The sequence below is a fragment of the Heterocephalus glaber genome, unplaced genomic scaffold (genome assembly GCF_053883595.1).
Source record: "Heterocephalus glaber isolate CG9 unplaced genomic scaffold, H.glaber_assembly_v1.0 deba00001457, whole genome shotgun sequence".
In the NCBI taxonomy this organism is placed as follows: Eukaryota; Metazoa; Chordata; class Mammalia; order Rodentia; family Bathyergidae; genus Heterocephalus; species Heterocephalus glaber.
The window spans coordinates 24,782,351-24,808,016 of NW_028258305.1; the positions used below are offsets into that span (position 1 = coordinate 24,782,351).

Below are 25,666 nucleotides of genomic sequence, written 5' to 3' on the forward strand. Positions count from 1 at the left end.
GGACCAGGCCTTTGACCACAGGCTTTGAGGGATAGTCAGCATCCAAACTACAGCTCTCGGTTAAAGTGGTAATAATCCTCACAGCTCTTCCTAGCAAAAGAACCTCAGCATCTCCTTCATACCTAGAAGAAATCGGTGGAGTGATACATGGGTATATTGTGTCTATCATGTTTTCCCAAAACCTGTCATTCCTTGGTTTTAGTGGTCATTGGTAACCCTTGTTGAATCAGTTGTTAACCTTGGTGGTTGCAGTAAGAGTGATTTTTTAATTTTGTCTTTTCTTCTGTATTTGTAATACGATTTCTGATATTAATCCCAGTACTTTTTGTACTGTTCCATGGTGGAAGCACTAGGGTGTTCTGTGGACACCTCCAGAACCCTTATTGCAGGCACGAAGAGGTCAAACAAGTAGGTTGGATCTTGTGTTGCTGTGGCACATTTACCCCCCCCCCTTTTTTTTGTGGTATTGGGGATTGACCCCAGAGCATTTGTACTGAGCTACATGCCCAGCCTTTATTATTTTTATCTTTGAGACAGGGTCTTAGTAAGTTGTCCAGCCTGGTCTCACACTTGTGATCTTCTCACCTTAGCCTCCCATAGTGCTAAGGTTTAGACTTGTACTACCATGCTTACCTGTTGCTGCCTTTCTTTAGTCATTGCAATTCAATCTTTAGCTATAGTTTTAGGTACGAAGAAAAGTCTATGCCTTTAAAAATAAAATTTGGAAAGTATAGAATACATCAATTGGAAAAAAATGCTATATCCAGATTTTTTAAAAAGAACTCATATTGCCTTAATTATAGAATGAAATGTGATAATATTTTCATATAGTGTTCATTGATGAAAGACTTGAAAAAGTTTTTCACTTAAACTTCTGGGTCATGGGTATTTCTTTTAACTTCACTATCTTTACATTTATTAGTTTGAAGGGCATTTGTTGTATTTCACAAATAAACTTTTTATGACTCTTGGACCATTAAGCTGACCCAATATGATAGAAAAGAAATAATATGTTCTGTTATACAGTGTACCCTTGACTTACGAACTTAAATTCATGAAGGCTGGTTGTAACTCAAGTTGGTTTAAGTCAAGACTATTTTTCCCATAAGAAATAGTAGAAATACCCATAATGTGTTCTGAAACTCCCAAGGCACCCCTTAACTAACCTTTTTATAGTAAAAAAGGGTTGTATAATGTATGTAATTTACCAGAAACACCAATAATTTTCCTAGTGTACTCACCAAAAAGTTATAAAATGTGCCTAGTTTACCAGAAACAATAATTTCATACTGTACTCAGAATTAAAGTTGACATTTTTGGCTTGCAGGAAGGGAGGCTTAAATGGAAGATGTTTAATGTTTGGAAATAAGAGTCTCCTTCCATAAGAATATCAGGAATCTGGCTCTTTGGTGTCCTTTCTCTCCTTGCCAGAGTCTGTAGACCTGCTTCTGACTTGCTGTGTCTCAGCCTTTTTAGAACTAAAACTGGTCTAAGGTTGTCTGTTTCTGTCTTTTCTTTAACACTGTTCTGTAGTATGACATAACATTGTCAATAAGTGAATGCAACAATTGGCTTTTGCCTGGGTGGGTCTTCTCTACGAATGTTTGTAGCTTTGTCCATTTTTTCAGGATTTCCTTTATTTCAGAAGAATTTTGTTGCACTGATTGTTGATACTCGTCTTCCTCTTCAGAAAGCTCCTCAGCTGCCAATCTCTGTTGCTCATTCAGAAGTTGCTGAAGTTCCTCTGTAGACAGTTCCTCTGAGTGTTCCTCCAACAGTTCTTCAACATCACCACTGTCTACCTGCAAGCCTATGGACTCTGCTACAGTGACATTGTCCTCAACCACAGGGTCAATTGAAGGCTCAGGCTCCTCTACACAGCCTTCAAGTCTCTCTCCTGTATAATTTTAGGCCACACTTTCTTCCAGGCAGATCTCAGTATCCTTAGACAGGCATTGGCCCAGGATTTCTCAGTGAACCCCACACATGAAAGAATGTTGTAATGTTCCTTCCAGAATTCTTAAAGAGTTCTGTATCTGAGACTATCTGGAAGCACTTTGGGAACAATTCTCGGTGTGTAGCTTATTAAAGTTAGCTATAACCTACTGGTCCATAGGCTGCAGTAGAGGAGTTGTATTAGGTAGGAAGAACTTGACTGAGAGCCATAGGAATTCTTCAGCCAATTCTTCCAAATCTCATGGGTCAGAGGGAGCATTGTCCATGATAAGGAGAGCCTTGAGTGGTAGGCCTTTGTCCTCTAGATATTTCTTAACAGTAAGAGAGGAAACTTCCCTGATCCTCTCAAGAAAAAGTACTCCTCTTACCCAGGCTTTTGTGTTAGACCTCCTCATGACCCGTAGCCTATATTCTTCATGACTTTGTTTTCTGCAGACTGTAGAGGTCTCAGAGTGATAAACCAAGAGAGACTTTATCTTGAGGTCATCACTCACATTGGCACTTAGCAATAAGTTTAGCCTATCTTTCATTGGCTCGTGCCTTGGCATTTTCTCTCTCTTTTTTTTTTTTTTTACATAAGTACATATAGCAGTTTAGTGATTAAAGAACAATAAAACCAAGTGTGAGAACCCTTTTCTGGACTTCTCAAATATTACAGTCTTTCACTTATAAATATTTATCTTGCTTGTATGATTCAGATGATATACTCAAGTATCAATTAGCCTACCAATAAAAGACAAGGCTGACAAGTGTGAAGATTTATGTAAGGCTGTTGAGCTCTGTGCTGCCAATTCATTTCCAGTTCAAGTTGGTTATCATTATTGTATCTCATTTTTAAAGTGTTGAAAATGTTTTTTAATAGATGCTTTTGGAATTTATATGTATTGAGTACCCTAGAAGGAGGGTACTCCATTCATGCTGGAATTCTGCTACAAGCACTAATCAAATCATGGAGAACTTTACATAGCTAAAAAAATATGTGTTGCTCCTCTTTTTGTTTTTAAAGTTTATACCAAGAAATATAGGAAATAGATTAGAAATAATTAATCCATTTTCCTTTATCCACTCTTCAACCTCCATAAATTATCACATTTCCAAATAATTATGATCCAGTTTCTCATGGTGCTGTTTCATCAGCAGGTGAAATCATCCTGTTCAGATTATTTAGGATTTCACCCCCATTTTTAGCCTAACTTTATTTGGGTCGTGTTAACAAAATCACTGTAGATGTGTAGACATCTACATAGATACGTAGTTTTCCTCACTCAGGGTTTTAGTTGTCAATCGGTAATCCTCTCAGGAAGAGCTGTTGCTTCTAAAATGTTAGAATCCAGAAGCCAGAAGCATCCTTTCATTCTCTTTTATGTAGTGATGATTTTTACCATCATCTTGGTATATGTTGGCTCTTGCCAAGAACTTCGGCTGCAAATTAAGCCACTTCCCATGTGATGTGGTCATTTCATGCTTCAGTTCTACTGAATTTTCTGTGCTCTTTGAACCCTAATTTGGAATTGAAATTTCATTTTTGTATGAGGAGTGGTAAAGAACACTATCTGGATACATATTTGTGTTCAAATGTGAGTCCTTCCATTGCTTGGCGCCTTTTTTGGTTGGGCTTATTAAGATCACTCGAATAACCTAGCTGGCACAGAACAGATCAGAGTCACTTTCATTCCTGTCTTCCGGCCTTGACTTGCTCTACTGTAATCTTATCTTGGCATTTTCTCTTCTTCCTGGGTATTATATATTTTTCTAGGTTTTTTTTTTCCAGAAAAGGTCAGTTTCATCACAGTGAAAGACTTGATGAGAGCAAAAGCCAATTCTCTGTGGCATCATTTTGAAGTGATGTATGTAATTTTCAATAGCCCTTTTATCAGCACTGGCTGCTTCACCATACCTAGTTACATTATGAACCTCTGAAACCACACCTTACTGGCAGGAAATGTTTCACTGTTATCACTTGTTGATGGATTACCCTTACGAGATCTGCATTTAGCCCTAGCTTTTTCACAGATTATAGACTCAGGCTATAATTTGCCATATCTGCAAATTATCCACACTAGTAATAACTATTCCACCTTGTCTAACACTGTTGATGGTGACTTACTAATTTGAGTAACACCTTAGCAACATTACCTTCCTTATAAATATCTTTACTCTGTAAGATTGTCAAGATAGTGTATGTAGATATATATATTACATATATAATATATATATATGCTATACTTATTAACAAAATCGGTCACATGAATGCCACTCTCATGTTTCTCCTCAATTTCCTTCTTTTTTGTGTGATTGCTTTCTTTCCCTTCCCTTCCTTTGTTAGCTTGTTTTCCAGCTTTTTTGGTTTGTTTTTTTTTAAGGCTAGATCTTGTTATGTAGTTCTATCTGCCCTTGAACTCAAGGCAGTCCTCCTGCCTCAGCTGCCCAGTGCAGGGGGGTGGGATACAGGTGTGTGCCATCACACCCGGTTTTGGGGCCTTTTTTTTTTTTTTTTTTGGTAACAGGGATACAACTCCGCACCATGTTCTTGGGAGGCAGGCGCTGGAACCACTGAGCTAAATCCCCGATAACAGTAGTGGTACCGATTATAGAAAGCACTGACCAGTATGAGATTATATAAAGCACTGATCAATATCACATCCACAGACAGGTACATCTGGGTTTAGACTGATACTTATGTACGCTTACATTTGCATTTCTGTCATCATACACTTTTCTGCCGTCATGAGTTTTTGTTTATAACCACACAAGCAACCAGCATTTGGGTCATAACTCAAGACTTTGGTTTTAAGTTAAAACTAAAATTCCAGTTGTAGCCCAAGTTGTTTCTATATGAGGCCGGTTGTAACTTGATGGTCCACTGTATATCTAGGTTAGTCTTTGAGCTTTAGAAAATATATGTTTATTTTTACGAGTAGGAAAGTTTTATTGGAGAATAGGAGTAGCTCCTGAGAGACAGGAGGGGTCCCGAGTGAATTGCTGCTGAGGTCATCTCTCTGAGAATGTTTTATAGGGCAAAATCATGAAATAATGGGAAATGGGAAGAAAATGTTCAAATGAGAAGGGGAACAAGGAGGGAGAAAAGAAGGAACAAGAAAAAAAATAGAAGGAAATAATAGAAAACAAAGCTTTTGTATATAAGGAGAGGAATAGGGATAGGAGGGAGGGGAGCAATGGGAAAAAAGAAGCAAGATATGTCATGTGCAGGTACAAATTCCCAGTGATGAATGTTGTCATGTATATCTGAAATGTACCAATAAATATTTTGCTTAAGAAAAACAAATATTAAGCAAATGCTTATCAAAAAAATTTAAAGAGACTTTGTAGAAAGAAAAATACTGAGGTGAGTACAGAGTCAAACTGCAATACCCAATAAGATTACAAAGAATAGCTGCTCAGCTGATATTTCTAATAGGGAAACAGGCATGTAGCAAGGGCATATAGATGGCATCATTAACCTTGGTTGTTAATCTATAGTCTTAGTCTTGTCTTTATTCTTAGTTTTAGTAGTCAGTCTTACTCTTGGATGGTGGGAGGGTAGCCCACCCCTAGTGAGATAATGGTCTATTTCTATGGGAAATCTCAAAAGGGTGGTACCAGTTACAGTAGAATCTCAAGCTTCCATTCATCCTTTGGCAGTATATAAATCTGTTTGAGCTTTTAGTGGCTTTTTAAAAAAAATTCTTTTATGGGTACACTGTAGGTATACAACACATTTACATTTCTCATTGGGAACTTGTACCTTTACATGATGCATCTTGGTTCTTATTTTTTCCCCATTCTAGCCCTCCCTTCAACCCCTCCACCCTTCCCTATTTACAAAGTCTTTGTTTCTATTTTTTCCATTTCTCATAATTTTTCCTTTCCCTTCTTTCCTTTTCCTTGCCCCTCCTACTACCCCTACCCTTTTGGACCTTTTCTTCCTATTTCACATTATCAATTATTCATTCTAGTCATTGGTACATTTTAGGTGTACAATATAATGACATTCATCATTGGAATTTGCACCTTTACATAATCTCTCTTGGTTCTTATTTTTCACCCTTGCCCAGCCCTCCCTTCAACCCCTCCATCCCTCCCAATTTACAAAGACTTTGTTTCCATTTTTCCATTTTCTCATATTAATTCCATTCCCTTTTTTCCTTTACCCTATCCCTCCCACTTCCCCTTCCCCTTTGCCCCTTTTCTTCCTATTTCACATTATCTATTATACGTTTTAGTCCTTATTTACACTTTCAGTTTCTTACACCAGAGAAACTATTAGGTATTTATACATATGTGTCCTATTTATTTCACTTAAGAGTATCGCCTCAATGTGCATCCACTTAGCTATAAATGTCTCTTAATTTCTCATTTTTTATGGCTAAGTACTCCATTTTATTAAAAAAACACTTTTTTTATTAAATTCTTTTATTGGTACATTGCAGGTATACAACACAATTACATTTCTCATTGGAAATTGTACCTTTACATAATGCATCTTGGTTCTTATTTTTTCCCCATTCCTAGCCCTCCCTTCACCCCCTCCACCCTTCCCTATTTACAAAGACTTTATTTCCATTTTTTCCATTTCTCATCATTTTTCCTTTCCCTTCTTTCCTTTTCCCTGCCCCTCCCACTACCCCTACCCCTTTGGACCTTTTCTTCCTATTTTGCATTATCGATTATTCATTCTAATCATTGGTACATTTTAGGTATACAATATAATGACATTCATCATTGGAAATTTGCTCCTATACATAGTTTCTCTTGGTTCTTATTTTTCACCCTTGCCCAGCCCTCCCTTCAACCCCTCCATTCCTCCCTATTTACAAAGATTTTGTTCCTATTTTTCCATTTTCTCATATTAATCCCATTCCCTTCTATCCTTTCCCCTAGCTCTCCCACTTTCTTCCCCTTTGCCCCTTTTCTTCCTATTTCACATTACCTATTATACATTTAGTCCTTATTTACACTTTCAGTTTCTCACACCAGAGAAACCATTCGGTATTTATTCATGTGTGTCTTATTTATTTCACTTAAAAGTATCACCTCAATGTGCATCCACTTAGCTATAAATGTCTCTAATTTCTCATTTTTTATGGCTGAGTAGTACTCCATTTTATTAAAAAACCGCATTTTCTTTATCCAGTCTCCAGTTGATGGGCATTTGGGCTGTTTCTAAGTTTTAGCTATTACAAACTTTGCTGCTATGAACATGGGTGCACATACATCACTGTGGTATGATTCTTTTAATTCTTGGGGGAAGATCTCCAGCAGTGGAACAGCAGGGTCAAATGGGACTTCCAGTCCTAGTTCTTTGAGGTATCTCCATACTGATTTCCACAGTGCTTGCACCAGTCTACACTCCCACCAGCGGTGGAGCAGGGTTCCTCTTTCCCCACAGCCCCGCCAGCTTTTGTTATTGGTGGATTTCATGATAGCACCCATTCTTTCTGGAGTGAAGTGGAATCTCAGTGTTGTTTTCATTTGCATCTCCCGAATGACCAGTGATGTTGAACATTTTTTCGTGTATTTATTTGCTATTTCTGCTTCTTTGTGTGAGAAATATCTGTTCATTTCAGATGCCCATTTTCAGATTGGGCCTTTAAATTTGGGAGGTTTGATCTTTTTAAGTTCTTTATAGATTCGAGATAGTAGACCTTTGTCTGAGGAATAGCAGGTGAAGATTTTTTCCCACATTGTGGGTGGTCTCTTCACACTGCTGGTGGTTTCTCTTGCTGTGCAGACGCCTTTTAATAAGAAGAGATCCCATTTGTTGATTGTTTGTGCTAGTTCATGGGCAACTGAGGTTTTGTTCATAAAATCTTTTCCTACACCGATGTCTTCAAGGGTTCTTCCTAACCTCTGTTCCAACTGGTTCAGAGTTTCTATTTTAATATTTAGATCTTTAATCCATTTTGATTTTAGTTTAGTGCACGGTGAGAGATACAGGTCTAGTTTTAATCTTTGGCAAGTTGAAGCCCAGTTTTTCCAGCACCATTTATTAAAGAGGCTATCTTTCCTCCAGTGAGGGTGTTTGGCTCCTTTTTCAAAGATGAGATGGCTGAGTGTGTCTGGTGCTGTTTCTGCATCTTCTAATCTGTTCCACTGGTCCTCAGGTCTGTTTCTTTGCCAGTACCATGCTGTTTTTATCACAGTAGCTTTGTAGTAGAGTTGCAGGTTGGGGATTGTGATACCCCCTGCCATGTCTCTGTTACCTAGAATTGCTTTTGCTATTCTGGGTCTCTTCTTGTTCCAAATGAATTTTTGGATTGTTTCCTCAAGGTCCATGAAGTATGCTGCTGGGATCTCAATTGGAATTGCATTAAATCTATATATCAGTTTTGGAAGTATGACCATTTTCACTGTATTAATCCTTCCTACCCAGGAGCAGGGGATGTCTGTCCATTTTCTGATATCATCTTCAATCTCTCTTTTCAGAGTGCCATAGTTTTCAGAGGAGAGGTCTTTGATTTCTTTCGTTAGGTTGATTCCTAGGTATTTCAGTTTTTTGGATGCTATTGTGAAAGGAATTATTTGCCCTATTTCTCTCTCAGTGAGTCTGTCATTAGTGTAGAGGAAAGCTATTGATTTTTGTGTGTTGACCTTGTAACCAGCTACTTGACTGAATTTGGTTATTAAGTCTAGAAGACTTTTGGTGGAGTTCTTGGGGTCTTCTATATAGAGTATCATGTCATCTGCAAATAATGACAATTTGACTTCTTCATTACCTATCTTTATTCCTTTTATTTCTTTCTCTTGTCTAATTGCTGTGGCTAATGTTTCCAGAACTATATTGAACAAGAGTGGTGATAGTGAACATCCTTGTCTTGTTCCTGATTTGAGTGTGAAGGATTTCAGTTTTTGACCATTTAGTATGATATTGGCTGTTGGTTTTTCATAGATGGCTTCTATCAGTTTGAGGTAGAGACCATCTATTCCAATTTTTTGTAGGGTTTTTATCATAAATGCATGTTGGATTTTGTCACATGCTTTTTCTTCATCTATGGAGATAATCATATGGTTTTTGTCCTTGGCTCTATTGATATAGTGTATTACATTGATTGATTTGCATATATTGAACCATCCCTGCATCCCTGGGATGAATCCCACTTGATCAGAGTGTATGATCTTCTTGATGATCTTCTGCATTCTGTTTGCCATTATCTTATTAAGGATTTTTGCATCTGTGTTCATCAGTGAGATTGGCCTATAGTTCTCTTTTTCAGTTTGGTCTTTCTCTGCTTTGGGAATCAAGATGATGCTTGCTTCCAGGAATGAATTTGGGAGTATTGCTTCCTTTTCAATTTCATTGAAGAGTTTAAACAGTAGTGGCAGCAGTTCCTCTCTAAATGTCTTGTAGAATTCAGCAGTGAAGCCATCAGGGCCTGGGCTTTTCTTCTTGGTAAGTTTTTAATTACATTTTCAATTTCATTGGTTGATATTGGGTTGTTCAGAATTGTTAGGTCTTCTTCGTTCAACTTTGATAATTCATATGTATCTAGGAATCTGTCCATTTCTTCTGTGTTGTCCATCTTATTGGCGTATAAGTTCTGGAAGTAGGTATTGATCCTCTGGATTTCTGCTGGGTCTGTTGTCATTTCACCCTTTTCATTCCTAATTGCATGGATTTGGGCCTTTTCTTTCCTTTTTCTGACAAGGTTGGCTAAAGGTTTGTCAATTTTGTTGATTCTTTCAAAGAACCAACTCTTGGCTTCATTGATTTTTTTGTATTGTTCTCTTAGTCTCCATTGCATTGATTTCTCCTCTGATCTTTATAATTTCCTCCCTTGTATGAGCTTTGGGGTTGTCCTGCTCTTCTTTTACTGGAAGCTTTAGGTTCAGCATCAGGTTATTTAATTGAGCTCGTTCTGTTTTCCTAATATGCATATTCACTGCTATGAATTTCCCTCGCAAGACTGCTTTCATTGTGTCCCATAGATTCCGATATGTTGTATTTTCATTGTCATTTAATTGAAGGAACTGTCTGATTTCTTCTTTAATCTCCTCTGTGACCCATTGGTTATTCAGAAGTGTGTTGTTCAATTTCCATGTGTTTATGAAATTTTTTGAGTTTCTTTTGCTGTGGATCTCCAATTTCATTGCACTATGGTCTGATAATATACAGGGGATAACTTCAATTCCTTTGCACTCACTTAAACATGTTCTATGTGTGAGTATGTGGTCTATTTTGGAGAATGACCCATGTGCAGCTGAGAAGAATATGTATTCTGATTTTGTGGGCTGGAAGACTCTCTAAACATCTGTTAAGTTCATTTGTTCAGGAGTTCGATTGAGTTCTAGTATTTTGTTACTTATTTTTAGTCTATTTTTGATCTATCTATTTGTGACAGTGGAGTGTTAAGGTCCCCCACTACAATTGTATTAGTGCATATATGGCTTTTCATGTCCGTTAGTATTTGTTTTATATAGTGGGGTGCACTAGTGTTTGGTGCGTAGATATTTATGATTGTCATCTCTTCCTCTTGGATTCTTCCCTTAATAAGGATGTAGTGTCCTTCTTCATCTCTCTTAATTAGTGTTGGTTTGAAATCTACTTGATCTGCAAAGAGGATAGCTACTCATGCTTTTTTTTGGGTTCCCATTGCATGGAGTATTGTTTTCCACCCTTTAACTTTCAGTCTATGAGTTTCCTTTTGAATTAAGTGTATTTCTTGTATGCAGCATATTGTTGAATTTTGCTTCTTGACCCATTCTGCCAGTCTATTTCTTTTGATTGGTGAATTGAGACCATTAACATTGATGGTTATAACTGAAACATATTGACTTGTCATTGCTATGACTTTTTCTTTTTGTTGGGTTCTCCCCCTTTACATTTAATTTCTTGTCATGCCAGATGGGTTCATTCTGCTTTGCTTTCTGGGGTTGTGCTCCTCAATGTCTGTTCCTCGGACATTGTGTAAATGTCTTTGGAGTGCTGGTTTGGTATTCACAAAGTTCCTAAGGTGCTCTTCGTCATGAAAGTATCTTATTTCTCCATCAATTTTGAAAGATAGTTTTGCAGGGTACATCAATCTGGGTTGGAGGCTGTTTTCTTTTAGGGCTTGGAATATGTCCCTCCAAGCTCTTCTTGCCTTGATAGCTTGTGTTGAGAAGTCTGCTGTGATTCTGATGGGCTTTCCTTGTATGTGATTTGTTTCTTTTCTCTGACTGCTTGAAGAACTTTGTTCTTCTGTTGTGTTTCTGGAATCTTAACAATTATATGGCTATGTGTAGACTTTTTTTGATCAAGGCTATTTGGAGTCCTATATGCCTCACTTATCTGTATGTCAAGCTCTTTTCCCCTGCTTGGGAAGTTTTCTGCCATTATTCCTGTGAAGAGATTTTTTATGTCATCTGCACTCTCTCCTGTTTCTTCATTGAGTCCAATCAGTCTTATGTTATTCTTCTTTGCATCATCTAGCAGCTGCTGGATTGATTTCTCATGTTCCCTTATAATTTTGAAGCAATTTTTCTTTTCCTGGTCACCAATTGCAATCTTATCTTCTATATCTGAAATTCTCTCCTCACATTGCCTCATTCTGCTGTGTAGACTTTCAGTGGAGCTTTTCATGTCCTGGAAATCTATTTGCATCTGTTTTATGGATTCCATTTGTTTCTTATGTTTGAAGTCCATCATGTTCCTGAGCTCCTCTCTAGATTTATTAATCATGTCTTACACTAGGGGCACAATTTCTCCTGTTATCTGAGAAATCATTTCTGATTTCATTTTTTCCAGATCCCCTTTTGTTGCCAGTTGAGTGGGTCCAGGTGGTTGAGTATCAGAGTGTTCCATCTCATTTCCCTTTGGGGTTGCTGTAGGTGATCTGGAAGTCTGGTTTTGAGACTTACTTACATGTTTTCTCATTTTGACTGGGGCAGGGGCCGGTTAGCGCTTGCATGGATTACCTCCTCTGAGCTGGGAGAGTTGGGACAGGGACCTGGAGCAGCGGTAGGGATGGTGACCCAAAAGCCCTTTCCTGTGGGCTGGGAGCAGCAGGAGGGATGGTGGCTGGGAAGCCCCTTCCTCTGGACCAGGAGCAGTGGGATGGTGGCTCAGCAGCCCCTAGCTCTGGGCCGGGAGCAGTAGGAGGGCTGGTGGCCTGGAAGCCCCTTCCTCTGAGCCAGGAGCAGCAGGACAGAAGGTGGCCCAAAAGTCTTTTCCTCTGGGCTGGGAGCAGCGGGAGGGATGGTGGCCGGGAAGCCCCTTCCTCTAGACCAGGAGCAGTGGGACGGCTGCTCAGAAGCCCCTACCTCTGGGCCGGGAGCAGCGGGACTCAGTACCTTGGTCTGGTGGTCTGGTGTCCTCTGCATCTTTGTAGTATAGAACCAGGTGGCTGCCTGTCTGCAGCGGGGTGATTCGGCGTGTTCCGCGCAACTGGGGATCTCGGTAGGGCGCGTGACATTTTCTTTACCCAGTCTCCAGTTAATGGGCATTTGGGCTGTTTCCAAGTTTTAGCTATCACAAACTGTGCTGCTATGAACATGGATGCACATATATCACTGTGGTATGATTCTTTTAATTCTTTGAGGAAGATCCCCAGTAGTGGAATAGCAGAGTCAAATGGGACTTCCAGTCCTAGTGCTTTGAGGTATCTCCATACTGATTTCCACAGTGCTTGCACCATTCTACACTCCCACCAGCAGTGGAGCAGACTTCCTCTTTCCCCACAGCCCTGCCAGCATTTGTTATTGGTTGATTTCATGATAGCAGCCATTCTTTCTGGAGTGAGGTGGAATCTCAGCATTGTTTTCATTTGCATCTGTCGAATGTGATATTGAACATATTTTCATGTATTTATTTGCTATTTCTACTTCTTTGTGTGAGAAATGTCTGTTCATTTCGGATGCCCATTTTTGGATTGGGCCTTTAAATTTGGGAGGTCTGATCTTTTTAAGTTCTTTATAGATTCGAGATAGTAGACCTTTGTCTGAGGAGGAGCAGGTGAAGATTTTTTCCCACATTGTGGGTGGTCTCTTCACACTGCTGGTGGTTTCTATTGCTGTGCAGAAGTTTTGTGGGGTTTTTTTTTTTTTTTTTTCCGTACCGGGGATCGAACTTGGGTCCTTGTGCTTGCGCAGCAGGCGGCGAAACCACTGAGCTAAATCCCCGTCCCTAGAAGCTTTTTAATAAGAAGAGATCCCACTTGTTGATTGTTTGTGCTAGTTCACGGGAAACTGAGGTTTTGTTCATAAAATCTTTTCCTACACCAATGTCTTCAAGTGTTCTACCTAACCCCTGTCATCTCTTGCCATGCACTAAACTAAAATAGAAATCGATTAAAGATATAAATATTAAAATAGTGGCTTTTTGATTAAAGTGTATAGGCATGGCTGGGGGTGCGGTTTGAAGTAGAGCAGGAGGCCCTGGGTTTGATCCTCAGCACAACACACAAACACAAAAGTATGTAGACCTGCCTGTCCCTACAGTCAGGGTAATATCTGATTGTTATCTTTTCCCTGTTTGTGCTGTTTAATTTTGCGCCATCATCTATGCTGTAATTTTTTTTTCTTTGCTGTCACTCCTGGTAACTTTCAGTACTGACTTTACCTTCAGTAGCCTACGCACAGTTATAACTTGGCGTTTCTCACATAGTGTGTGTTCGGAAATTAGGCAACCTAAGTCATAATATGGAGGAGAAATAGTTTTAGGTTCTATAAGAACATTTTTAAAAAAAATTTATTTTCGATACCAGGGATCGAACTCGGGACCTTGCGCTTGCAAGGCAGGCACTGGAACCACTCAGCTATATCCCTGGCCCTAGTTTCAGGTTCTGAATAAGGGCATTAATATCTTTTTTTTCTTCGTATTTTTCAACAAGGATTTTGTGGCCTCTTAAAATAGATAATATTCTGAAGAAATTAGACTATTTAATGTATGAAGTCCTGACCAAGGCAGATACATTTAGAATGCATTTCATCCATACACATTGTCATTCTTTTTGGTTCTTTTAATGTCTAAGTATTCCACCTTTTTTTTTTTTCTTTTCTGGAACATAAGGAGATATTAATAATAGATTTTTTATGTCCTTTCTACTGATTCTTTTATCTGAATCATTTCCTGGTCTATTTCATTTGGTTAATTTTTCTTATGTATCACTTCTCTGCTTCTTTGTAGTTTTTTATTGGATGTCAGACCTTATGAACTTTATACTCTGCTAGAGGCAGAATCTTTTTTTTGTTTTTTTTTTTGTATCCCTTTTAATATTTTTGAGTTTTGTTCTGAAATAGAGCTAGCTACTTGGAAGCTATTCTCTAGTGCTTGCTTTTATGCTTTGTTAGGCAGGACTGGGGCAGCTTTTAGTGTAGGATCATTCCCACTAACTGGCTTTAAGGCAGTATCCTGGGTACTCAACCTGGTGGCATATACATTTTGAAATTTTTGAGAATGTAAACTATTCTGAGCCTCATGTGAGTTCTGGGAATTGGTCCTCCTGCCCTCATTAGAAGCATCCAAGCAGGTCACAAGTTGTTCCTAGGCTTGAGTATTTTTCCCCACGCATGTGCTCATCATTACTAAGCTACAGATGTTGGGCAGCCCTCTCCAGATCTCAGAGGATGCTCTGTCCAGGTCATCTCTCTCAGGCACTCTGCCCTGTGAGTGCTGGGTTCTGAATTCTTATCTCAGAGATCCACTGGGTTCTAGGTTTCCTCTCCTTGTACGCAGGCTTGGAAATCTCCAGATAAAAAATTTAGGCAATTGTAAGGGTTTACCATGCTATTTCCTTTCTTTCCTGTGTCACTGTTTTCCACTGCCTATTGTCCAATGTCTGAAATCATTATTTCTGGTTTTTTCATTTTGAGGTGGGGACAGATCCAGTCCTTGTTATGTTCCATCATTGCTGAGAAGGTACTGTCTTTTAGTTTGAGAAGGTACTATCTTTTAGTTTAAGGATGAGATGTTGTGACAAGGATCTCTAAGACCACCCTCAGGTCCAGTGATTCCCTAGGGACTCACAGGATTCAGCAGGTTTCAGCCTTTAGTTATATTCTCCAATAAGATTTAGATGGGATACAAAGTACAATCAGTAAAAAGACACATGGGGCAAAGTCTAGAAGAAACTAAACACACTTCCAGGAGTCCTTTACCAGTAGAGTCACACAGGACGTGCTCATTCCTCCAGCAGTAAGTTGTACTAATATGTGAAATACCTATCTGGGGAACTCACCTGCGTCTGAGAATCCACGGTTTTTATTGCATCAGTCATTGAGGTACTCTCTACTTTGCATGTACCACAATTCCAGCATCCCAAGAGGAAAGCAAGTATTTAGCCTAAACTAGTAAGCACAGCAAGCCATTCTTATTTAGGGAATGATGGAAACCCTCCTGAAATCTTAAGTTCTCAAGTGCCTGCCCAAGGCCAGCCTTGCAAACAGACCTTTCTGAGGAGATCAGTTTCTAGATTGCTATTTTAACTTAATTACTGCGTAGATGGATAGAACTAAATGAGGGCTTCAGCCGTGGAAATAATAAAGAATGTGTAAGAAATTGTGGAGAATAAATTTATAGGGTATAATGACTATGTATATTAGAGAATATTAACCAAGATGAAGAAAGAGGACTAGATTACTGTTGAATTTAGTAGTTTCGACATACCTGTATTTTCCGTAGAGTGCTGTTTGGCAGAGATTAGAGTTGGACTTGGATATAGTTGTTATCAGCTGGGATTTGGGTGCCACTAGCAAGGGGGCTGTGAAGGCATTGAAAGAACCAATCTAGGAGAGTGATTCTTAAATCCTTTCAGCCATGGATTCCATGGAGAATTGTTGGAAGCTCATCATCCCCCCTAAAACTGCATAGTATAAAATTATAGCTAATTTAATGGAATTCTTGAAGTACTTCCCCTCTATGTAAACACTTATTTTAGAAATTCACATTTAAAAAGTATCCTCTATCTTTTTCTCTGTATATAAAAAGAGATCTATAAAAGGTGTTATAGGTTTTGTTTTTTATTTTTAAGCAGAAATGATACCATACTTTACATCTCATCTTAATACCTAGTTCAATACTTGCAAAAGATTCCAGAGTAAGAGTATACTGTAGTTTTTCAGTCACTCCCCTATTGTTGGACTCAGATTGCTTCATATTTTTTTTGCCACTACTAAAGAAATCAAAATGCTGTGTTAACATGTTCATGACAGGGCCGTAATTCCTATGTCTCACTGCCAGGTGGCTTCAGCCACCTGTGGTAAATGCATGACTGTACCACCAGTGGTTCCAGCTTTTGGGAACATTAAAAAGTGTGTTTGTGTGTGTGTGTGTGTGTTTGTGTGTGTGTGTGTATGTTACTGAGGTAGGAACAAATCCACTCCCTGCTGTATTCAGTCATTCCTGGGAAGGCGCTGTCTTTTAGTTTAGAGATGGTGTGGCAAGGATCTCTAAGACCACCCTCAAGTCCAGTGATTCCCTAGAGGTATATATATATTTTCCCCCCTTAATTAGTAGAGCCTGAATAAAAGCAACTGCCACATTACTTTCCAAAAGAAGTTTTATTAGCACATACCAGTAATTTCACACATCTGCTAGCAGTGTATAAGAGTATCCATTTCCCTTTAGTTACAGAACATTGTAATGCTTTTTAACTCTAGCCAATATATGGGAAATTGTAGCCCAATGTACAGTTTACACTGTGCATCATTTCTGACTATCAAACAGCATTAAAACATGTTTATCTGCTTATTGGCCATTTGGATTTGCTCTCCTGTGAAATACCTCTGTTAGTCTGTCATCTGTTTTCTATAAGGTCATCTGCTTTTACTTGTCATTTTGTAAGATACTGTATTTAGTGTTTTATTTTTAAGGTCGGGGGGGTTTGTGGGGTTTTTTTGTTGGTTTTTTTTTTTACCTTTTTGTAGAGAGATGAGAAGGACATCTATGGATAACATCCTGGGGAGTTAATGGAAGGAGTCATTGAAGAAAAGGAAGAGAAGATATAGATTGGGAACCAGTAGAATCAGTAGGGAAGAAATCAGTGAATTAGCTATTATTTATTTTTAGATTATTTATATTTTTATTTGAAAAGGCCCACACCCAAGAACCTCTAGTGTTCTTGCCATAGACTTAATAAAAATAAGTCTTAATTCATCCCTTTTAGGAATGCTTTTAAAAATGTAGATTCTAAAACTATATTTTGCCGATTATTTTTCTTACAGATAAAGTAAAATTTCAGATTGTGATGACTTGGCATTATTCATGAAAATATGTGTATAATTGGAAACTCCTGAAAATTCAAAATATAGTTGATGTGATTGCAGTCCTGTCTTAGCATTAATGTAGCCAAGCTCTTCTTTTATTTCATGTCAAATCAAATAGTTTATCCCTTTGTCAGCACACTCAGTGAGGTCACTGAGACAGTTACTTTCTGAGCTTCTTAGGGTCCTGTTGTAAGCCAGCAACGTTAGAATTGGCCAAATGGGGCCGAGGATTTAGCTCAGTGGTTTTGTCACCTGCTGTGCAGGCGCAAAGGACCCAAGTTCGATCCCCGCTACCAAAAAAAAAAGAATTTTCCAAATGACCAGTAGAAAACTAAGAGTAGATTGGCATTGAATCACAGCTCAACAGTGTCACTGCCAGTAGAGTCCATGTCAACTCACCTGAAATTCCTAGACCTACTGGCGCATAAGAGATTCACAAAAAGTGATTCTTTGCCAAAAATTAGTTATAGAAATTATAATGAGATATATTCACTTTAGCCAGACCTATCGGAAATTACATTTTATTATTGGAGCTCAACTTGTAGAGTAGTTACCTACTTTTTAGTAAAATTTACCTAGTAGTAGTAGCACTAGTAGTAGCAGTAGGTCTAGGGCCTAACAGGTGGTAGTTCTTAGCATGTTGACTACAGCCTGTATTGGCTCAGATTTATTTTTATGCTATCCGATAATGTTTTTGAAAAACTCTTCTTTGTATCTTTAGGGAGTAGTATTTAAGTGGAAAGCTAGCTGGGGATTTAGCTCAGTGGTTCCACCGCCTGCCTTGCCAAGCTCAAGGTCCCGAGTTCTATCCCCGTTACAAAACAAACAAATAAGTGGAAAGCTAGTATTTCTGTAGGTTGATAAGTTTAGGAAATGGTAGTTGAATATGAGTCAAGTGTAATCCCTTCCTGGAGTTTTCCATTTTATAAAATTATGTTGTCTGTTAACATCTAAAGGCAAAATCATCTATAAAAAAACTGTAAACTTAATAGTTTGAGGTGAGATTATTCAGGATTATTAAGGAATTTTTACCCTTTTTTTTGGTACTGGGAATTGAACTCAGGGCCTCAGGTTTGCCAGGCAACCCTCTGCCACTAAGCTACATCCTCAGACCAGGAATTTTTACTTTTGACCTTTTTTTTCTTTAAAAAAAAAAAACTGTAAGGGCATTTTAAAGGGTATTTAGATCTGACTGATAAGTTAGTGAATTCTCATGTCAGATCCAGGGCAAAATGATGTTTAGAGTGAATACAGCTTCTTTGCCCTGATAATAGCTAATAGCACTAGTTGAACAAAGTTCAAATGAAAAAGAGAGAGTATGCACTTACATATACTGAAAATTCTACCACCAGAAGTATTAAATGCCTTTTAAGTCATAATCACACTGAAGCTAGTTGAAAACATGGCTGGGAATATAACGTACCTGACAGAAAAATGTTTCAGAATTAGTGTGGAGGCATGGGTCTTTAGTACATAGAGAAAGAGTTCTGTCATATGGGAAGGCTTTCTGGCCCAATGACAAGTCTGAATTTGGCAAATGGGAGTCTGTGTGCTGAAATGATCCTGTCTTTCATGTATTAATAAAAATCAAGTTTCTGATCCTAAAATTTTTAGGACCAGATATTATCTCTACTGAAGTCACCAAGTTTAATGCCAGATTTTTTTTGGTGCCGGCGATCGAACTTGGGTCCTTCCACTTGCAAGTCAGGGGGTGGAAATGCCAGATTTTTAAGGTCCTCTTTTTAGTCATTGAGTCTCTCACTGATGACAGCCTGACCTCACCAGAAGTGAAAGATAATGGAATGATGTGTTTGCTGGATCCTGGACATTGGAGAAAATGAACCAGAAGCCTAGGGCAAAAGAAATAATGAAGGAGTCAGGGTTCTTCTTTTTGTTTGTTTTCTATGCCTTGTGGTCATGGCAAGTTAACATTTCTATTTTCTACTTTGTACAGTAGAAAGAAAAACATCTTGGTGTCTATGATGCTATGAAAAGTTTGTTTTCTGTAGTAGGTGCTGTTTCTCTAAAATAGATTTTAAAAGTTCTGAGTTGCCAGGTGTTACGCACATGCCTATAATCCCAGTTTATTTGGGAGGCTGAAGCAGGAGGATCAAAAGTTCAAGGCCAGTTAGGGCTTGCTCCATCTGTCTGTCTGTCTATCTGTCTCTATCTCTATGGGTTTTTTTTGTTTTTTTGAAACAAAGTCTTGTTTATGTAGCCCAGGGTAGCCTCAAACTCCTGGCAATCCTCCTGCCTCTACCTCCTGGAGTGCTGGGATTACAGGCGTGTACCACATGCCCAATCCATCTTGACCAGTTTAGTGAGACTTTGTCTCAAGATAAAATTTAAATAAGGGCTGGGGATGTAGCTCAGTAGTAGAACACTTACCTAGCATGTGTGGCTCTGGGTTTGATCCTCAGCGCTGTGGGAAAAAAAAAAAAAGTTCTGTAAAGATTATTTTCATCGGGCTAGGGATTTAGCTCAGTGGCTCTGGCACCTGCCTCTCATGCACAAGGTCCCAAGTTCAATCCCCGGTAACAAAAAAAATATTATTTTAATTTAGGATCTGTTTGGGGAAGTGTTCTCATTGCTGTATTAAATTTGTAGCAGTACTATTAGAGTTGCCCAGATTTTTAGACTCCTGGCTATAACAGGGCTAAAATATTAATATTCTTTCCTGATTTTCCTTCTAGATCCCATTTCCCACCTGAGGAAACTCATTTAAAGCTGAAATCAGCCTTCTAGAGTTATGTTGCTAGCATTTTCTTCAGACTTGCTCTTCTGGGATTAAAAAAAAAGACATAAATTAAATTAGATTTAGACAAAACAATGTCTTTTTTTCAAATTCTGATTCCTCAGAAACTTTCATTGTGGGCAGAGGGAAAACAAGAATTAACCTGCTACTCAAATAACATATGCTAAGGCTCATAACAAATTGACTGGATTCTGAAGAGCTTCACTGTTTTATTAGTCATAAGAACTTGGAAATTTTTTTTTTATTGTGAACTACACTGTACTTACACATAAATGTACTGTATCAAAAAGAAAATGAAAACAAATACCTGTTGCTTGCCCCTGAGATTAGGAAATGGAATATCAGTGCTATCTTAGAAGCTTGTGTGTATCCCTTGCCTGGGGCTCCTTGCAGCCCTGCCTTGGGTGTAATCATTCCCTTGCATGTATTCCCAGACAATATGTGATTAATTTTGAAAGAATAAATACACTAGTGAACAGATACCCAGCAGTAAGGAAGAAATACTACTGCCTTTATTATATGTAGTCCTCTGAGAGAATATAATCTGAATAGTCTCTGCATCAGGATCTGACTTCATTTTCTTCTAAAAGTTTAAGCCCCTTTCAGAGAAGTCAGTGAGAAAGGTCATGGGTGAGTAATGAGCGATCTGTAACCAATTATTAGGCATCTGGCAGAAATATCAACAGATACTCAAGTGCATTTTTCATCTAAGCTCACCATGGTCTTTTTTGACCTTTTAGGAGTAAGTCAGAACAGAACACTTCCATGAGTGAAGTGAGTATCCGCAGGGCATGAAGAGGAAAGTATTTCATCAGCACCTGGTCAAAACAATACAGAGTCAGTACTGTAGATGTGTTGATACTTTGGTTAAAAATGCATAGTGAGGGCCGGGGAATTAGGTCAGTGGTTTCGCCGCCTGCTGCGCAAGCACAAGGACCCAAGTTCAGTCCTCGGTACCAAAAAAGAAATGCATAGTGACAGGCACTTGTGATGGCCAACAGTGTCAGGTTTAAAAAGGCCTATGAATTTTTGTGAGTTATATATATATTATAGATATTCTTTAATGACTTATGGTCCTGAGAATGAATTGGTGGCTAAGTGAGGAATTACATATAGTATGTACATTACAATATTCAGAACAAAGAAACTCCAGCTTGATGACTTTACATTTATTTGCGTAGTAGTGCCTACATGCAGTACTGTAATGTATAACAGAACTCAGTACTGTACAGTACAATCAGCAAAAATTACAGAACTGTATAAACAAGGTGTATTGTACAAAAAGAGACTTTTAGGCTCTATAAACAAGATGTACAGAACTGTGTTAAAAAAAAGATGGGTCTTAAGTCTGAACAGTGCACCTTGGTTGTAAGTCTTAACAGTTGTTAAACAGGTAGGTTGTTAAATGAGGAATGCCTATATATTTACCTTGTAAAATTACCATGAAAACATAATTTGTCATCTGAAAATTTAAAATCATTGAAGCTTCTAGGTATCAAACATACAAAGCTTGCAGATGATATAAGACTAATGTTCATTTAGCCTGTTTTGTAAATGATTTCTTATTTAAATAGGAAAAATTTGAGTTATTCTGTTTTGCTTTCTTTAAAATAATTCCAAATTTACAGAAAATTACTATGTAGTACAGAGAACTCATGTATACCACGTTCGCCAAATTCTGGCATTTTGCCATGTTATATACTGCTTCCACACATATGTTCATCTATCATTTTAAATGTAAAAATGCATTTTTAAAAAATTATCTGAATTTAAGTTTTATATATCATGACCCTTTACCCTTTAATGTATTAGCTTCTAGTCCCACAGAAGGATATTCTTACATGATAGCACAGATAACAAATTCAGGGAACTTAACATTACTGCGATGTTTTTTAGCTAATATAGTTCATGTTCCAGTTTTATCAGTCACGTCCTTTTTAGCATTTCTCCTCTTTGTATACAGAATCTAGTTCAGGGTTGGATGTTAGTTGTCATTTCTGTTTAATTTTGTGTAATCCAGAATAATTCTTCAACCTTTGTCTTTTATGGCATTAACATTTTTTGAGAACACACAGGTCAGTTATTTTTTTAGAGAATGTTCCTCATAATGGTTGCCCCTGATTAGATTCAGGTTGTACATCCCCATCTGAAATACCACATTAGTGATAATCTGTCTTTTCAGGAAATTACATCTAAAGGCACACAGTGTCCATCAGCAGCTAATTTGTGATGTTAATTTTGATCACTCAGTTAAAGTATTTCATTTATCTATTATATAGTTACTATTTTTTCTATTACAAGTAACATGCACTCTATCGGCAGACACTTTGAGATCATGTAAATGTCCTGATCCATCAAACTTGGATCTCAAGGTTTAGGAATGGTTCTTTAATGATTCTTACTCAAATTAGTCTTTATTTTGAAAATTCAAAGTGAGGGGTCACCTTTCTACATTACATTGCCCTGGTAACTCAACTTCATTTTCCAAACATATATTTACTTGTTTATTTAAAGGCTGTGATTTGTACACATTACATAGTATAATTGCCAGTGCATTTTAATTTTAAATGTTTTTTAAAACCTCTGGGTTTATTTTTAATCCTTTGCTGCCCTCTGCAGGTCTATGAACATACATCTTTGGAGTAAGGTGCGTACTTCTAAGAATGCAAATCATAAGTTGTATGTAAAAGTCCATTAAAAGCAAAAGTTTTATTCATTATGCTGTTCTTCTATAAATTAATAGATTTAAAATCTTAGAAGTGGTAGTTGTAAAATAGCAAGAAATTTGTTAATGAAAGTAGCCCTTAATAACTATGTACTGTGAGCATGCACTAATAAAAGTGAAATTTTAAAATTCCACAATAATAAAACTTAACAATTTTGAAACACTGGTAGCAAGTGGAATTTTGGAAGAAAAACTTGTCAAATATGTAGTATTATAAAAAGAAATAGAAACAGTGTGGGATGTTTCTTAGCCACTATTGTCTTTGTTACTTTATTTTATGATAATAAAAATACTAATAAAGTGCAAAGAAAAAAGAAAGTAGCCCTTGACTTTGTCCTTAATTTTATTGTTTGAACTTTTCCAAAAGAATACTGTTAAATTGTCACAATGACATTTGACCTTTATTTATTTTGATATATATTTGTTTGTGTTTCTATATATGAATGGGATGCAGACCAATTTTATATTGCTACCCTTTTGAGCAGTTAACTGGTTTTATATAGGAAGTAAAATTATGAACTATGGAAAATTTTCAACTTAATAAAATTAAACAATTGGAATTTTCAATTTAAATATGTTTTAAAATTTAGATTTCATCCAGTTCTTTTTCTAGTATTATTTGAACTGCCATTCATACTGTATAGTCAAATCTAATATATAGTGGGGGCATTTATAGCTAGAAGTAATTATGCTTTGACTAGCGAGATTTCCAGTGTATCTTTGTTTCAAATTTGCCATTAAATACTGCTGTAAGGGCTGGGGATTTAGCTCAGTGGTTCCACCACCTGCTTCACAAGCACAAGGTCCCAAGTTCAATCCCTGGTACCAAAAAAAAAAAAAAAAATATATATATATATATATATATATATATATATATGCTGTAATACATCTGATATACGGGTACAATTTCTGGTAGAATTTGCTGCTATGTGTGTGTTGATTAAAGGAGTTTGTAGATGAAAATAGTTTTGTTTTTGTTTTTTGGGTTTTTTTTTTTAATTCTTTCTATCCTTCTACCCTTTAAATTGCCATTAAGTGCAACATAATTTTCATGGTGGCCTATGATCAATTTTGCCTTATTTACCATAATAGCTAATAAGTATAATAGAAATAACTGCAGTTTAAGTTAACATTTATACTGTTTTAAGAATAGATAAGCTCAGTTGTAAAATATACATAAAGTAGTTTAGAATTCTTGACCTGTATCATTTTGGACAACTACTATATGTTTCTGCTATCTTCACCCAGAGGCTGTATAGCCAACTGTTACGTTCAAAGTGACAAGTCAGTACTGTAGGTTATGTAATAATTTTGATCCTAAAATACATCTTTGGATTTTTCAAATTAAAAATTTGCAGTTGGAGTTAATGTTGAAAAATAAGTGGTCCGAGGGCAAGGGATATATAGCCTAGTGGCACAGTGCTTGCCTGACAAGCACAAGGCCCTAAGTTCAATTCCTGGTACAAAAAAACCCATATGAATCATGAAAACAAACACGTTAGAACATTTGGCCCCTGTTGTTTTAGTGCTATTAAAATGAATGGGAAATGTCATTGAATACTAGAAAGTAAGGTTATTTTGTGGTCTAAAGGTTATTTTCTATAGACTTTGATTTAAAAAGAGGACAGTGGCACAATTTCAACAAGACCAAAAACAATATGAGAAATAATACTGGTTCACAATTCCTAAAGCTATTTTCTGTTTATAACAATTAGTTTAAAATGATGCAAAACAAATCACTATAGAACCTTTCAGTGTGACATTTCATAAAACATTGAGGTTTTCCTTCAGCATATGTTTGTTTTTATTTTTAGAAGACAAACCTATTATTTAAAAACAAAACAATCTCCTTTGTGGGTTGGGGTGGTGGTGAATTACTGTGATATAGAATAATACCTTACTGGAGACAGGCTTTATTATTTCAAGAATTCAATTTCAGATTGTATTTGTTCTTGTTTGCTTTTTCTTGCTACAATGCACAAATTTTCTGTCTTACCAGATAACAGAATTGTTGTATAAGGATGGACGTTATTGCCAGGAGCCTCCAGGACCAAGGGGTAGTGTTTCAATTTCAATGATTGTAACTAATCCATAAATCCATTCTTCTGTGTAATGATGGGTTAGAAGGATTACAACAGTAAACACTTTCTTTTTGAAAGTGAAATTTGAAAACATTTGGTTATAAATCTTTATATTGATAATCTCAACATTTTTAGATATACGTGGTGTTTGCTTTTATTATAATTATTAAAAGATAGGGCTAGGAGCCTTTCTTATCAAGTATCAAGGAAATGCTTCTGATCGCATCTACGAAAATAGGCTTAAAATCAGTGATTCTTAGTGTTTATATGGTTTTAATGTGTAGATGTGGATTAATTTTAAACATATAACGTAGAAAAAGAGTCTTGTGGATTTTAAAAAAGATCATTTTTGCATTTAATGATTTTCATGTCATACATTGATACTTAGAAATACAGTTTTCTATAAGGAGGTACCATTCTTGAAAGTTCAGATCTCCTGTCTTAGGCATTAACACATGGCCCTATACATTTTATGCTTGAATGCATAGGAAAATTACTGTTGTTATAAAACATCCTTGTTAATCTTGGTATTTCATTGGCTAATAGGCAGCTCTCCACAGGATTACTGTATCTGCTTATTAAAATTATTTAACTTTCTATATCAACATTTAGCGATCCTTTCTAATTTTATGTGGTTCCCTAAATATTGTCCACCAAAAAATTAGTATAGAAATGTGTAAAGACATTTATTTATTCTCACTGCTTGTGATTTGGACAGGAGAGAGGTAAGCCCTTGGGCAGCACCACTTCTGTCACAGAGTGGTGGAAAAAAATAGATTGAAGTAAGATTCAGTACTGAAAAGCTGTCACTCGGTCTGAAAATAATTAATATTCCTTTCACTCACCAGTTAGATATGTGCTCCCAAACCACATAATCTCTATGCCTCAGTGATCATTGTTGCCATTTCAGAGCCTCTCATCAGGGTGACATCTCACACCAAAATGATTTCTTATAAATTAATCTTGATA

The 25,666-nt window shown here is 37.2% G+C and overlaps 1 protein-coding gene across 2 annotated transcripts in view; it reads left to right on the top strand.

Annotated features, from left to right (window-relative positions):
* The window catches only part of Lrpprc (leucine rich pentatricopeptide repeat containing), a 112,030-nt gene that overhangs the window by 34,167 nt on the left and 52,197 nt on the right, over nucleotides 1–25,666 (top strand). For both annotated transcript variants that reach the window (XM_004839374.3, XM_021253809.2), the window contains exons 15-16: nucleotides 22,511–22,538; nucleotides 24,616–24,673. In XM_004839374.3, the coding sequence (XP_004839431.1) occupies nucleotides 22,511–22,538; nucleotides 24,616–24,673 (86 nt within the window). The remainder of the gene's footprint in view (nucleotides 1–22,510; nucleotides 22,539–24,615; nucleotides 24,674–25,666) is intronic.